Source organism: Aquarana catesbeiana, linkage group LG01 (genome assembly GCF_042186555.1).
Source record: "Aquarana catesbeiana isolate 2022-GZ linkage group LG01, ASM4218655v1, whole genome shotgun sequence".
NCBI classification, from domain to species: Eukaryota; Metazoa; Chordata; class Amphibia; order Anura; family Ranidae; genus Aquarana; species Aquarana catesbeiana.
The window spans coordinates 379,424,188-379,437,015 of NC_133324.1; the positions used below are offsets into that span (position 1 = coordinate 379,424,188).

Genomic DNA, 12,828 nt, shown 5'->3' on the forward strand with positions numbered 1-12,828 from the left:
ACCTGACCCTGGCTTGTTTGACTCCGCTTTTGCCCGCTTCTCTTGTACTTCTGCTGCCAGCCCGTTGCCGACCTCTGCCTGTGTGTGTGACCAGCCTTACAGCTCCTGCTCAGCATCAGTTCTCAGTGTTCCTGAGTACTACCTGCTGCTACTACCTGCTGCTTGGAAGACCACCTCTCTTCCAGATCCTTACACCAGGCCCTCATTCCACTCCGCACTAGTGGGCTTCCAGTCTGCTCTTTCAGGGGTCCCGAGTCGGATACGTAAGGGAGCCTACCCTCTGCCCAATCGGTCTCACCGGTCTGGTAAGTGAGAGACCTGACAGTATCAGGTAGCCATGACCGAGTCCGGGCAGGGGGCCTCCCCCATGGATAAACTCTGTAGGCACCTAGCGGGCCTCACCCAGGCAGTCAAAAGCCTACAAGAAGGCTATTCCAGATTAGAGGGGCAGGTCCAGGCCCTCTCCACATCTCCTCAAGGAGCAGTGTCTGCTGGCCCTTCTGCAGCACCCTCTGTAGTAATGCTCCCCCCGGAGCCCAGGGTACCCACACCCGAAAAGTTCTCTGGAGAATGTTGCAAGTACCGGGCATTCCGCAACGCATGTGAGCTTTAGTTTGCCTTACAACCCTGCACGTTTTCTCTGGAAGCCACAAAGGTGGGGTTCATCATATCATTACTGACCGGCGAGCCTCAAACTTGGGCTGACCGTTTACTGGAGCAAAAATCCAGATCTCTGCATTCCTTGGATGACCTCTTCCTAGCAATGTCTCAGCTATACGAGGACCCCCAACTAACGGCTACTGCTGAAGCCACCTTGCACTCCCTGCAGCAAGGTAGCAGAGCGGCCGAAGACTACGCCATAGAGTTCAGACGTTGGAGCTCTGATACAGAGTGGAATGACGCTGCCTTACCTCACCAATATCGGTTGGGGTTATCTGATCCCCTCAAAGATGAACTGGCACAGGTTGGGATACCTCAGACGCTGGATGAGCTCATAAACTTGTCAATCCAGATTGACCGCCGTCTGAGAGAGAGACGTTCAGAGAGGTCCGTTAGCCACCCACGTCCCACTTGGATGTTGCCCAGGGTTCCTAGTGCTCCAAATCAAGTTTCTCCCGCCTCTTCTGCTCCGGCCACAGAAGCTCCAGAACCCATGCAGCTTGGTCTGCTCCGTCCATCCCTGACCCCAGAAGAAAAGACGTGCAGACGTACGCTCAATTTGTGTCTGTACTGCGGAGAACAAGGACATTTTGTAAGGGCCTGCCCCGACAAGAGACGTAAGTACCTGCCGTCCTCTTCTTTATGTGCACCTGTCTTACCCAGATCTGGTAACCATTTGACACTTTCTGTTATATTACAGCTTCCTGGAAGGAACATCCCGGTACTGGTCATTATTGACTCAGGAGCATGCAGCGGCTTCATTGACCGAACCTTCGTTGATAACCATAGTATTCCTCTCCAACCCAAGGCCCAGGGACTTGTAGTATTCTTAGCAGACGGTTCCACCCTCAGCTCCGGACCAGTTACCCAGGAGACCGTTCCCTTACTGGGCACTATTGGCCCGGAACATCAGGAACTCTTACGCCTGGATGTCATCTCCTCTCCCCTCTTTCCAATTATCCTAGGAATCCCTTGGCTGCAAGCTCACAATCCCAGCATTGACTGGTCCACAGGAAAGATTCAGTTTCTCTCCAATTACTGCAAAGAACACTGTCTACTGGGAACACCCATAACACCATCTCAGTGTCTTTGCTTAGACTCTGATACCAAGCTTTACCAATCCCTTCCCGAGCCCTACCGGGATTTCCTGGATGTGTTCAGCAAGAAGGGGCCAGAGACTCTCCCGGTACACAGGCCCTACGATTGCCCAATAGAACACTTACCCGGAACTGAAGTTCCCTTCGGAAGGATTTTTCCTTTAACTGAGCAGGAGCTGGGCACCCTGAAAACCTATATTGATGAAAACCTAAAGAAGGGATTCATTCACCCCTCCACATCTCCAGCAGGTGCGGGCATCTTCTTCGTTGAGAAGAAGGATCACTCCCTATGTCCCTGCATCAACTACCGGGAATAAAATAAAATTACAATAAAAAACAGATATCCACTACCCTTAGTACCTGAACTGATTCAAAGATTGGGGTCCGCTACAGTTTTCACCAAGTTGGATCTCACGGAGCCTACAATTTGATCCCCATAAGAGAGGGGATGAGTGGAAGACGGCTTTTCGTACTCGATTCGGGCACTTTGAGTACCTCATCATGCCCTTTGGCCTGTGTAACGCGCCAGCCACCTTCCAACACTTCGTTAATGATGTCTTCCATGACTTTCTGGACCTGTAGGTCATAGTCTATCTGGACGATATTCTCTTTTTTTCCGCTTCCCTGATCGACCACCGTAGACATGTACGAAACGTACTTACCCGACTCAGGCAACATGGGCTTTATGCCAAACTCGAAAAATGTGAGTTCGAGCTCCAATCTATTCAGTTTCTAGGCCTGGTCATCTCTCCCGAGGGTATCAAGATGGACCCTCAAAAAGTATCCGCTATCCTGGATTGGCCTGCATCTGTAGATAAGAAAGGAGTACAGCGCTTTATTGGCTTCGCCAATTTCTATAGGAAGTTCATCAAAGGATTTTCTTCGATAATAACCCCATCACTGAACTCATCAGACAAGGGACCCGGTTTTGATGGACTCCTAAGGCGCAGCTGGCCTTTGTTTACCTCAGCCACCATTCTTAAACATCCCAATCCAGCCCTACCTTTCGTATTGGAAGTTGACACATCCGAAATTGCGGTAGGAGCTGTGCTCTCGCAAAGACAAGACGCCAAAGCCCTCCTGTACCCTGTGGGGTTTTTCTCACGTAAACTTTCATCTTCAGAAAGGAATTACGACATGGGAGATCGGGAACTTCTAGCCATCAAAGCAGCTTTAGATGAATGGTGTTATCTTCTGGAGGGTGCTGCTCACCCCATTTTGGTCTACACAGACCATAAAACTTTAGAATACCTGAGAACGGCTAAGAGACTAAAACCTCGGCAGGCCAGATGGGCACTTTTTTTTTTCAGATTCCAATTCCACATTACCTACAGACCCGGATCCAAGAATGTCAAGTCTGACGCACTCTCTCGCATGTTCCACGACTCAGAAAAAGCCCTACCTCCAGACACCATCCACCCTTCTGGGAATTTCCTGCTGCTTCAAGAAGATCTTGTCTCTCAAATTAGATGGGCCTCTATGGAAATGACACCACCTGCTGAAGCTCGTGCCAAAGATGGGCTGTTTTGGTATGAAAACAAAATTGTAGTCCCTGAGGAGCTAAAAGTACAGGTGTTAGAACTTTGCCATGATCACAAGTTGGCTGGACACTTTGGTTTACGAAAAACAATCAGCCTAGTACAACGTACCTTCTGGTGGCCTCATCTTGTTAAAGATTGCAAGGAGTATGTTGATTCTTGTAATACCTGTGCCAGAAGCAAGAATAGCCGTTCAAGGGCGTGGGGTCTGTTAAAACCTTTACCGGTCCCAGAGAGGCCGTGGACCATGATTTCAATGGACTTCATCATTGAACTCCCCCCATCAGAAGGTTTTTCTTCCATCTTTGTTGTGGTAGATAGGCTGTCTAAGATGGCCCACTTCCTTCCCATGAAGGGTACCCCCTCGGCTATGGAAACAGCTACTATCTTTATCAGAGAAATTATCAGATTACATGGAGTGCCAACGAACATAGTTTCTGACCGTGGTGTCCAGTTCACCTCTGTGGCTCCTTGGAAATTGGAAAGGAGCCACAGAGAAAGCCCTCTGTGGCTCCTTGGAAATTGAATCAGCATTCTCCTTGGCCTATCATCCCCAGTCAAATGGGCAAACTGAAAGGATGAATCAGACCTTGGAGCAATATCTCCGCTGTTTTTCTGCATTCTCCCAGGATGATTGGGCCTCCCTGCTACCTATTGCAGAGTTTTCTTACAATAATTCATTGCACTCAGCTACCAATCAAACACCATTCTATGCTAATTACGGCTTCCATCCGTCCTTTTTGCCTGGGTCAATACCCGAGTGCTCCGTCCCTGCAGTGTCTGAAACTTTGGATTTCTTTTCAACAAACAATAAACTACTACAGGACACCATGGCCAAAGCTCAGGAATACTACAAGAGGATGTTTGACAGGAAGAGGCGTGGAGAGCTTCTCTTGGAACCCGACAACCCAGTTTGGTTATCCACCGCTAACCTGAAGTTGGCCTGTCCGTCCAGAAAACTAGGCCCTAAGTACTTGGGTCCTTTCTTGGTTAAGAGGAAGATTAACAACGTGGCCTATGAACTTGACCTGCCTAACTCCCTGAAGATACATCCAGTCTTCTACGTGTCTCTTTTGAAACCGGTTACTCCCAATTCCTTTGTTGGCCATAGTATGGGTCCACCTAAGCCTATCCTAGTTGACGGCGAAGAGGAATTTGAGGTGGAGGCAATTTTAGATTGCAGAAGAAGACGCAACCAAACCCAATACCTCGTAAAGTGGAAGGGCTATGGGCCTGAAGACAACTCATGGGAGCCAGAAAGCAACTTGCACGCCAGAGAGCTCTTGCAGTCATTCAAAGCTTCTCATGCCTCAAAGTTGGCCCAGCTGGGCATCCGGAGTCTGCCCTTGAGGAGGGGGCACTGTCAGAGAGGTTACCTGGTTGGGCGTCGGTGCGCGCCGGGTCGCGTTGGTGCGCGCGTTCCTGTGCATGCCGGGGCGCGTGCTTTTGGTGGCACTGGCGTGTCTAATCCAGCTGGCTATGCTGTGCGTGGTGGTTCCCGGGTGCGTGCGTGCATACGCGTTAGCGTGCGTCTGTCTACGGGCATTGCTGTACGTGTGCCTGGTGGTGCTGGTGTGCGCGCCGGTGTCCGGGCGTGCTTGGGCACGTGCGGGTGCGCGGGCGTCTGTGCGTATCGGTGCGCGCACGTAGCGTTTGGCGCCAATCAGCCTATTTAGGTCTGCTGCTATCTCTGATCGGTGCTGCCTGATCAACAGCTCTTATGCCAAGTTCTGTGATCCTCTCTGTGTTCCTGTGTTTCCAAAGTTCTGATCTGTTGTGACCCGGCTTGCCTGTTGGACCTCCTTGACTGCTGCCTGAACCTGACCCCGGCTTGTTTGACCCCGCTTTTGCCTGCTCCTCTTGTACTTCTGCTGCCAGCCCGTTGCCGACCTCTGCCTGTGTGTGACCAGCCTTACAGCTCCTGCTCAGCATCAGTTCCCAGTGTTCCTGAGTACTACCTGCTGCTACTACCTGCTGCTTGGAAGACCACCTCTCTTCCGGATCCTTACACCAGGCCCTCATACCACTCCGCACTTGTGGGCTTCCTGTTTGCTCTATCAGGGGCCCCGAGTCGGATACGTAAGGGAGCCTACCCTCTGCCCAAGAGGACTCACCGGTCTGGTAAGTGAGAGACCTGACAGCAGAGGATGCACTACACTAACTATAAATACTGCAGCTGCCTACCTCTGGTATTAATAGGATCAGAACAACAGCAATTGTCTTCAGGTAGCTTCAGTTACACACTGTGCAGAGGTTGCACTACACTAACTGTAAATACTGCAGCTGCCTGCCTGTGGTACTAATAGGATCAGAAGAATACCACCAATTTTCTTTAGATAGCTTTAGGTGCACACTGTGCAGAGGACACAGTACACTAACTGTAAATACTACAGCTGCCTGCCTGTGGTATTAATAGGATCAGAACAACAGCAATTGTCTTCAGGTAGCTTTAGGTGCACACTGTGCAGAGGACACACTACACTAACTGTAAATACTGCAGCTGTCTGCCTGTGGTACTAATAGGATCAGAACAACAGCAATTGTCTTCAGGTAGTTTTAGGTGCACGGTGTGCAGAGGACACAGTACACTAACTGTAAATTCTGCAGCTGCCTGCCTGTGGTATTAATAGGATCAGAACAACAGCAATTGTCTTCAGGTAGCTTCAGATGCACACTGTGCAGAGGACGCACTACACTAACTGTAAACACTGCAGCTGCCTGCCTGTGGTATTAATAGGATCAGAACAACAGCAATTGTCTTCAGGTAGCTTCAGATGCACACTGTGCAGAGGACGCACTACACTAACTGTAAACACTGCAGCTGCCTGCCTGTGGTATTAATAGGATCAGAAGAACACCACCAATTTTCTTCAGATAGCTTTAGGTGCACACTGTGCAGAAGACACAGTACACTAACTGTAAATACTGCAGCTGCCTGCCTGTGGTATTAATAGGATCAGAACAACAGCAATTATCTTCAGGTAGCTTTAGGTGCACACTGTGCAGAGGACACATTACACTAACTGTAAATACTGCAGCTGCCTGCCTGTGGTATTAATAGGATCAGAACAACAGCAATTATCTTCAGGTAGCTTCAGGTGCACTCTGTGCAGATGTCAGAGATGTTACCTGGTTGGGCGTTGGTGCGCGCTGGGGTGCGTTGGTGCGCGCATTCCTGTGCGTGCTGGGGCGCGTGCTTCTGGGGGCACTGGCGTGTGTAATCCAGCTGGCCGTGCTATGTGTGGTGGTGGTCGGGCGCGCGAGTATGCGTTAGCGCTCGTCCGCCTATGGGCGTTGCCGTACGTGTGCCTGGTGGTGCTGGTGTGCGCGCCGGTGTCCGGGCGTGCTTGGGCACGTGCGGGTGCGCGGGCGTCTGTGCATATCAGTGCGTGCACAAGCGCGGCGTTTGGCGCCAATCAACCTATTTAGGTTTGCTGCTATCTCTGATCGGTGCTGCCTGATCAACAGCTCTTATGCCAAGTTCCGTGATCCTCTCTGTGTTCCTGTGTTTCCGGAGTTCTGATCTGTTGTGACCCGGCTTGCCTGTTGGACCTCCTTGACTGCTGCCTCAACCTGACCCCAGCTTGTTTGACCCCGCTTTTGCCTGCTCCTCTTGTACTTCTGCTGCCAGCCCGTTGCCGACCTCTGCCTGTGTGTGACCAGCCTTACAGCTCCTGCTCAGCATCAGTTCCCAGTGTTCCTGAGTACTACCTGCTGCTACTACCTGCTGCTTGGAAGACCACCTCTCTTCCGGATCCTTACACCAGGCCCTCATACCACTCCGCACTTGTGGGCTTCCTGTCTGCTCTATCAGGGGCCCCGAGTCGGATACGTAAGGGAGCCTACCCTCTGCCCAAGAGGACTCACCAGTCTGGTAAGTGAGAGACCTGACAGCAGAGGACGCACTACACTAACTATAAATACTGCAGCTGCCTACCTCTGGTATTAATAGGATCAGAACAACAGCAATTGTCTTCAGGTAGCTTCAGTTACACACTGTGCAGAGGTTGTACTACACTAACTGTAAATACTGCAGCTGCCTGCCTGTGGTACTAATAGGATCAGAAGAATACCACCAATTTTCTTTAGGTAGCTTTAGGTGCACACTGTGCAGAGGACACAGTACACTAACTGTAAATACTGCAGCTGAATGCCTGTGGTATTAATAGGATCAGAACAACAGCAATTGTCTTCAGGTAGTTTTAGGTGCACAGTGTGCAGAGGACACAGTACACTAACTGTAAATTCTGCAGCTGCCTGCCTGTGGTATTAATAGGATCAGAACAACAGCAATTGTCTTCAGGTAGCTTTAGGTGCACACTGTGCAGAGGATGCACTACACTAACTGTAAATACTGCAGCTGCCTGCCTGTGGTATTAATAGGATCAGAACAACAGCAATTGTCTTCAGGTAGCTTTTGGTTCACACTGTGCAGAGGACACAGTACACTAACTGTAAATACTGCAGCTTCCTGCCTGTGGTATTAATAGGATCAGAACAAAAGCAATTGTCTTGAGGTAGCTTTAGGTGCACACTGTGCAGAGGATGCACTACACTAACTGTAAATACTGCAGCTGCCTGCCTGTGGTACTAATAGGAACACAAGAACACCAGCAATTTTCTTCAGGTAGCTTTAGGTGCACACTGTGCAGAGGACACAGTAGACTAACTGTAAATACTGTGGCTGCCTGCCTGTGGCACTACTAATAGGATCAGAAGAACACCAGCAATTTTCTTTTTTTTTAAACAATAATTTTTATTTAGTTTTTCTGGTTACAAAGAGGGAAAAAAAAAAGGGGAAGGGGGGTGGACATCGTATATCATACATTGACAGGCAACATAAACTGTGATAAAGCTAATTACAGCCAGAAAAATCATACATTAACCTTACAATTGCAACACCTATGCATGGTCCAGAATGGCTATCATGTGGGATGATAAATGTTGTCTCCTATCACCAGTCACCCCCTTGGGAACTCACTGTGACTTGGTGGTGGAGTCTTCCCCATAAATCCTTGCACATATCCGTTTTGTTTTTATTTTCCCCTCCCCCCATTCCATCTCTACTTATTGTCCAATAAGCCTCCAAACATAACCTAGGAGAAGAAGGAAGTACCTTTAACTGTACGAGTAAGAAGAGTGTTGATACATGGTTAATGCTCCATAGTTCAACCGCAGAGTGGTTGGTTCACATGTGCTGTCTAGCTTACTTGTTATAATTTCCGTCTGGTCAGGTCAATACCTAGACCAACTCTTGAGCCTGGTTTCACACATGTGCGGTGCGAATTGAAGCTGCGGTTTCACTGCGCATAGAAAAATCAGTTGTTCAGCGGTTCGTCAGCGTTTTAGGTGCGGATCAGCTGCGAATTCGGAAGTAACCAGTGAGTGTCTAATGATAGATGCGAATTTAGAGCAGGCCAATCACTTGTTATCTATTTGTGAGGCTGCTTCTAAAAAGCTTGATTTTTCCGGACACTTCCTGGTTGTCCAGGAGTCTGTATTGTGTATTGTGTGGGTTATTTTTGTTCCCAAAATGTGTGCTGCTCTGCCTATGATAATGCCAACAGTTGTTGCTGTAACAGCAGCAATCTTGCTTGAAGTAGAGAAGAGGAGAAGGAGGAGGAGAAGAAGATACTGGGTGCATCCCATACTAGCAAATAGGGATGAGAGAGGCCAGTTCATGATCCTGTATGAAGACCTCCGTGGGCATGAAGAAAAATTTTTTGATTACACGCGCATGTCAATAACTAGGTGAGTAATTTTTTGGACAAACAATAATTTTAAAAACATATTTCCATAGTAGGGGAGTTTTGAAAAAGACACTGGTCCATCAAGTCTAACCTATGTGTGTGACTTTATGTCAGTGTTATAATTTAAAAAATCGTGGTGTTCCCCCCCCCCCCCCCCCCCAAATCCATACCAGAATATTATCAGAGCATGCAGCCTAAAAGGCCATGAAAAGGGGGGGAGTGAGCACCCCCTTCCTGGACCAAACCAGGCCATATGCCCTTAACATGTGTAGTGTGTTTTGTGCCCCCCCACCCCCCAAAAAACACCTTGCCCCCAAGTTGATGAGGGCAAGGTGCTTTGTGTGGGGGGATTCCCAAACATTTTGTTGTCCAGTTTGTGACCAGACAATTGTTATTGTTAAATTCAGCTGCCAGTGGCTAAACATTTGTCCAAATGATGACACAACTGCAAATGACGTTAGATCTTCTTTGTTATGCCACTTCTTTAACATGCATTTTTATTTTGATAAAGGATACAGGCCTTCTTACAAATAAGAATGTTCTTAAACACTTATCTTATTATTTAGAAAAGTGTATGTAAAAATTGGTTTCATACACTAATCTAATAAAAGACTCATTTTTGAATTAGTTATGACGAATTACTTGGATTAATCTCCCCTCGCTTGGAGCGTCAGAACACGTGCTACAGACCAAGTATCCAGCCTGCTGAAAGATTACTGATCACATAAAGGTACTTTTCACCACTGATGTCCTTTGTCATGTGAATGTAGGAGAATGCAATATTTTTTAGTTATAAATTTTCAAACATGTGTCATTCTAAATATATAACCCGACAAAAGTTGGCGTAGTAATTATTTATTCAAGTATACTTAAAAAAATAAAATAAAAATTTGGCACATGTAGCCAACATAAATTAACAAAAACAAAAAATATACATGTCTCTCAAGTAGGCCTGTTAAACATATTTTTACAAACATGTGTCCTCTTGGTCCTCAACCTTGGACAGACCTCAGAAATCACAGATTGTGATATGTTTTTTTAAAAGGGGCCTCAGTGGAGTAGTGACTGGCGGAAGCCTGGTCATCACGGGCAGTGCTGGGATCTGGTGTAGCCTCGCATGTTGACTTGGCACATACATACCAGGATTTGTGGGAGGGGGGGGCCTGATTGAAGGAATTGGAGATGGGATGGGATAGGGAATGTTACTGTGTCTAACTTCATATATGGAGGTTGGCTTTTCAAAGCTAGAAGGATAGGATGGGGGATTATAGGGGTAAGGTTGGTGTTGTTCTGGGTAGTGGATGTATCGGGGGGTAGTTCAGGGGAGGTCTTGGTGGTGGCACATATGGCACTTGAAATGAAGCTTCCTCACGTGGCTCTGAGAAGGAGTGCAGCACTTGTTCGATAGTGCTTCGCATTTCAAAGTAGCGCTCAGGTTTGACTTTCTTTATTAGAGGGACAAAACTGAGCGCCAGTATAGTATCCGGACATAAAAAAGCATCCACCTTTTCAGACATGTTTTTCAACATTTCAAGTAGGCGCTCACTTATGTCAGGTTGCGATAGAGGTGGTCGCCTCCGTGGCACTTTGGCTGGCAGAGCAATGTGTGCAGGAGCAGAGGAGGGCCCAGGGATAGCCTCTGCAGATTGCTCATCTGGGTTGGTTTCCCACAGATTCGAGGAGCTTTGGATTTGTGACAAATCCTCTGGGCCTTCTTCCAAACTAATCTGGGCTTGGTCCTCCGGTTGTGCCTCCAGTTGGTCATCCATCACATCTTGTTCCTCCCAACTAGCTTCTGTCCTGTTAATAAAATAAAGAGTGTAACTTAACTAGGCATAATCAAAGTTAAGAGGGTTGCAGATACATAGATGATTTAGATGAAAACTTACTCCCTCATCTCCACAATGGGTTGCAGAAAATCTAAGTCCTTGGCAAACATATAGGGTACCCTAGGCGCTGCCCCCGAGCCACTCCTTGCTTCTTTGAGATGGCGTATATATTTGCGGTAAGCATCACGCATGCTGCGCCACCTTGTCTGTAAGTAATGCACTGAAAAAAATAAAAATAAAATTAATTTTATTTATGTCTGCTTTTAGGTACCTAGCAACAGGAAATTCGTTTGGAAGTTTGCACTTTGAATTTAAGGTTGGAAAATCAACTATTAGTGGCATTGTTCATGAAACCTGCCTAGTCATATGGGAAGAACTGAAGGATTTGGTTATGAAGAAGCCAAACAAACAAGAATGGTTGCAGGTAGCAGAGCTATTCTGGCAGCGTTGCAACTTCCCCAACTGTCTGGGAGCCATTGATGGGAAGCACATCCGCATCCTCAAGCCTCCAGCTAGTGGTAGCCAATATTTTAATTATAAGAAATATTTTTCGTTGGTATTATTGGCAGTGGCAGACGCAAATTATAAATTTCTTTATATTGATGTGGGTTCTTATGGCAGCAGCTCGGATTCTAGTGTATTTTCACATTCCTCATTTGGCCGCATGCTGCGTGAGAATACACTAGACTTGCCCAGTCATTCTCCCCTGCCCGGAACAACAGATCATTCCCTCCCACATGTATTTGTAGGAGATGAAGCGTTTGCACTTGCACAGCACATGCTCAGGCCTTTTTCTAGTCACTCTTTGACAACAGAAAAAAGAGTGTTCAATTATAGGCTCACTAGGGCACGACGAGTAGTTGAATGTGCATTTGGGATACTATGCAATAAGTGGAGATTCATGCATACTTCAATAAATCTGAGTATTGACCATGCTATCAGTGCTGTTAAAGCAGCCTGTGCACTGCACAACTATGTGCGTGAACGTGACGGATATCTATTTGAGGATTCCCTGAGCCATAACATGGAGGCGGCACAGTGGAATGTTACTAGGGGCACCACTAGTGGTACACATATTCGTGGTGAATTTTAAAGCTTCTTTATGTCGCCAGCTGGGGAGGTGCCTTGGCAGATGAATTCTATCTAATCAGAAAAAGTGTGTATTGGTTTGCATTATATTAGCAGGGCCTTGACAAAGTTAGGTGTGCTGTAACAAATAATGCTTTTTTCATAATTTTGGTTTAGTTAAATAAAAATAATGTTGTTAACATTTGCATTGTATATTCTTTTGCTAGCCTAAGCGAATCTTAGCTTAGTAGTTAATTTAGGTACCCCTCCGTCGCTGTCTGACGCCGTTATGTGCACAGTGTTGAGGGCATGTGGCCTGGTATGGATTTGTGGGCAAACACACGCTGTTGTTTATTATAATATTAGAATAAAAATGGCCAACATAACTAAACAATAGGACAGCATCTACAGGTAGTGAAAGGGAATAAAAAACTTACATTTGGCAGCCTGAACTTGGGATGAGCACATGCTCCACTCTGGCAAGATGATTCTGGCAATTTCCAGCCATGCATGTTTTTTCACAACGTTGTCCTTATATTTAGGATGCCGGGTGCAATAAATCATCGGTTTATCCCTCACAAGTCTGATCAGCTCCTCACAATCCACGGATTCCTTCGCCTTTGCTGAAACTTTTCTACCCCTTTTGGCCATGCTTGCTCCGGTCACCACACCAAAACAGACAGGGGAGGAACTGGAAGAGGGGGAGGTGTAGGAGGAGGGGAGATCATTTCTGTTCACAACGCAACACAGCTGCGAATCAGGTGCGTGCCCATAGAAGATAATGGCCTTCTAATTCGCACCGCAATGACCAGAAAACGCACACGTTTTTTGTGCAATGCGCAGTGCGAATGCATCGCACATATGTGAACCAGCCTCATTCAAATGA

General features: G+C 47.3%; 1 protein-coding gene across 1 annotated transcript; it reads right to left on the reverse strand.

Annotated features, from left to right (window-relative positions):
* Positions 1-10,310: 10,310 nt before the first annotated feature.
* On the reverse strand, positions 10,311-12,593 carry LOC141120663 (uncharacterized). Its single transcript, XM_073611032.1, has 3 exons — positions 12,380-12,593; positions 10,935-11,094; positions 10,311-10,845 (listed from the first exon to the last, which is right to left on the reverse strand). The coding sequence occupies exons 1-3, from the start codon at positions 12,591-12,593 to the stop codon at positions 10,311-10,313; spliced, it is 909 nt and encodes a 302-aa protein (XP_073467133.1).
* Between the last annotated feature and the right edge of the window lie 235 nt (positions 12,594-12,828).

Excerpts from the sequence above, each read along its gene's own strand:
- LOC141120663 (XM_073611032.1), bottom strand. The coding sequence starts at position 12,593 with ATGGCCAAAAGGGGTAGAAAAGTTTCAGCAAAGGCGAAGGAATCCGTG. Across the intron at positions 11,095-12,379 it reads CCAAGTTCAGGCTGCCAAAT|TGCATTACTTACAGACAAGG; the intron begins GTAAGTTTTTTA and ends TATTTTTTTCAG. Across the intron at positions 10,846-10,934 it reads CCCATTGTGGAGATGAGGGA|GACAGAAGCTAGTTGGGAGG; the intron begins GTAAGTTTTCAT and ends TTTTATTAACAG.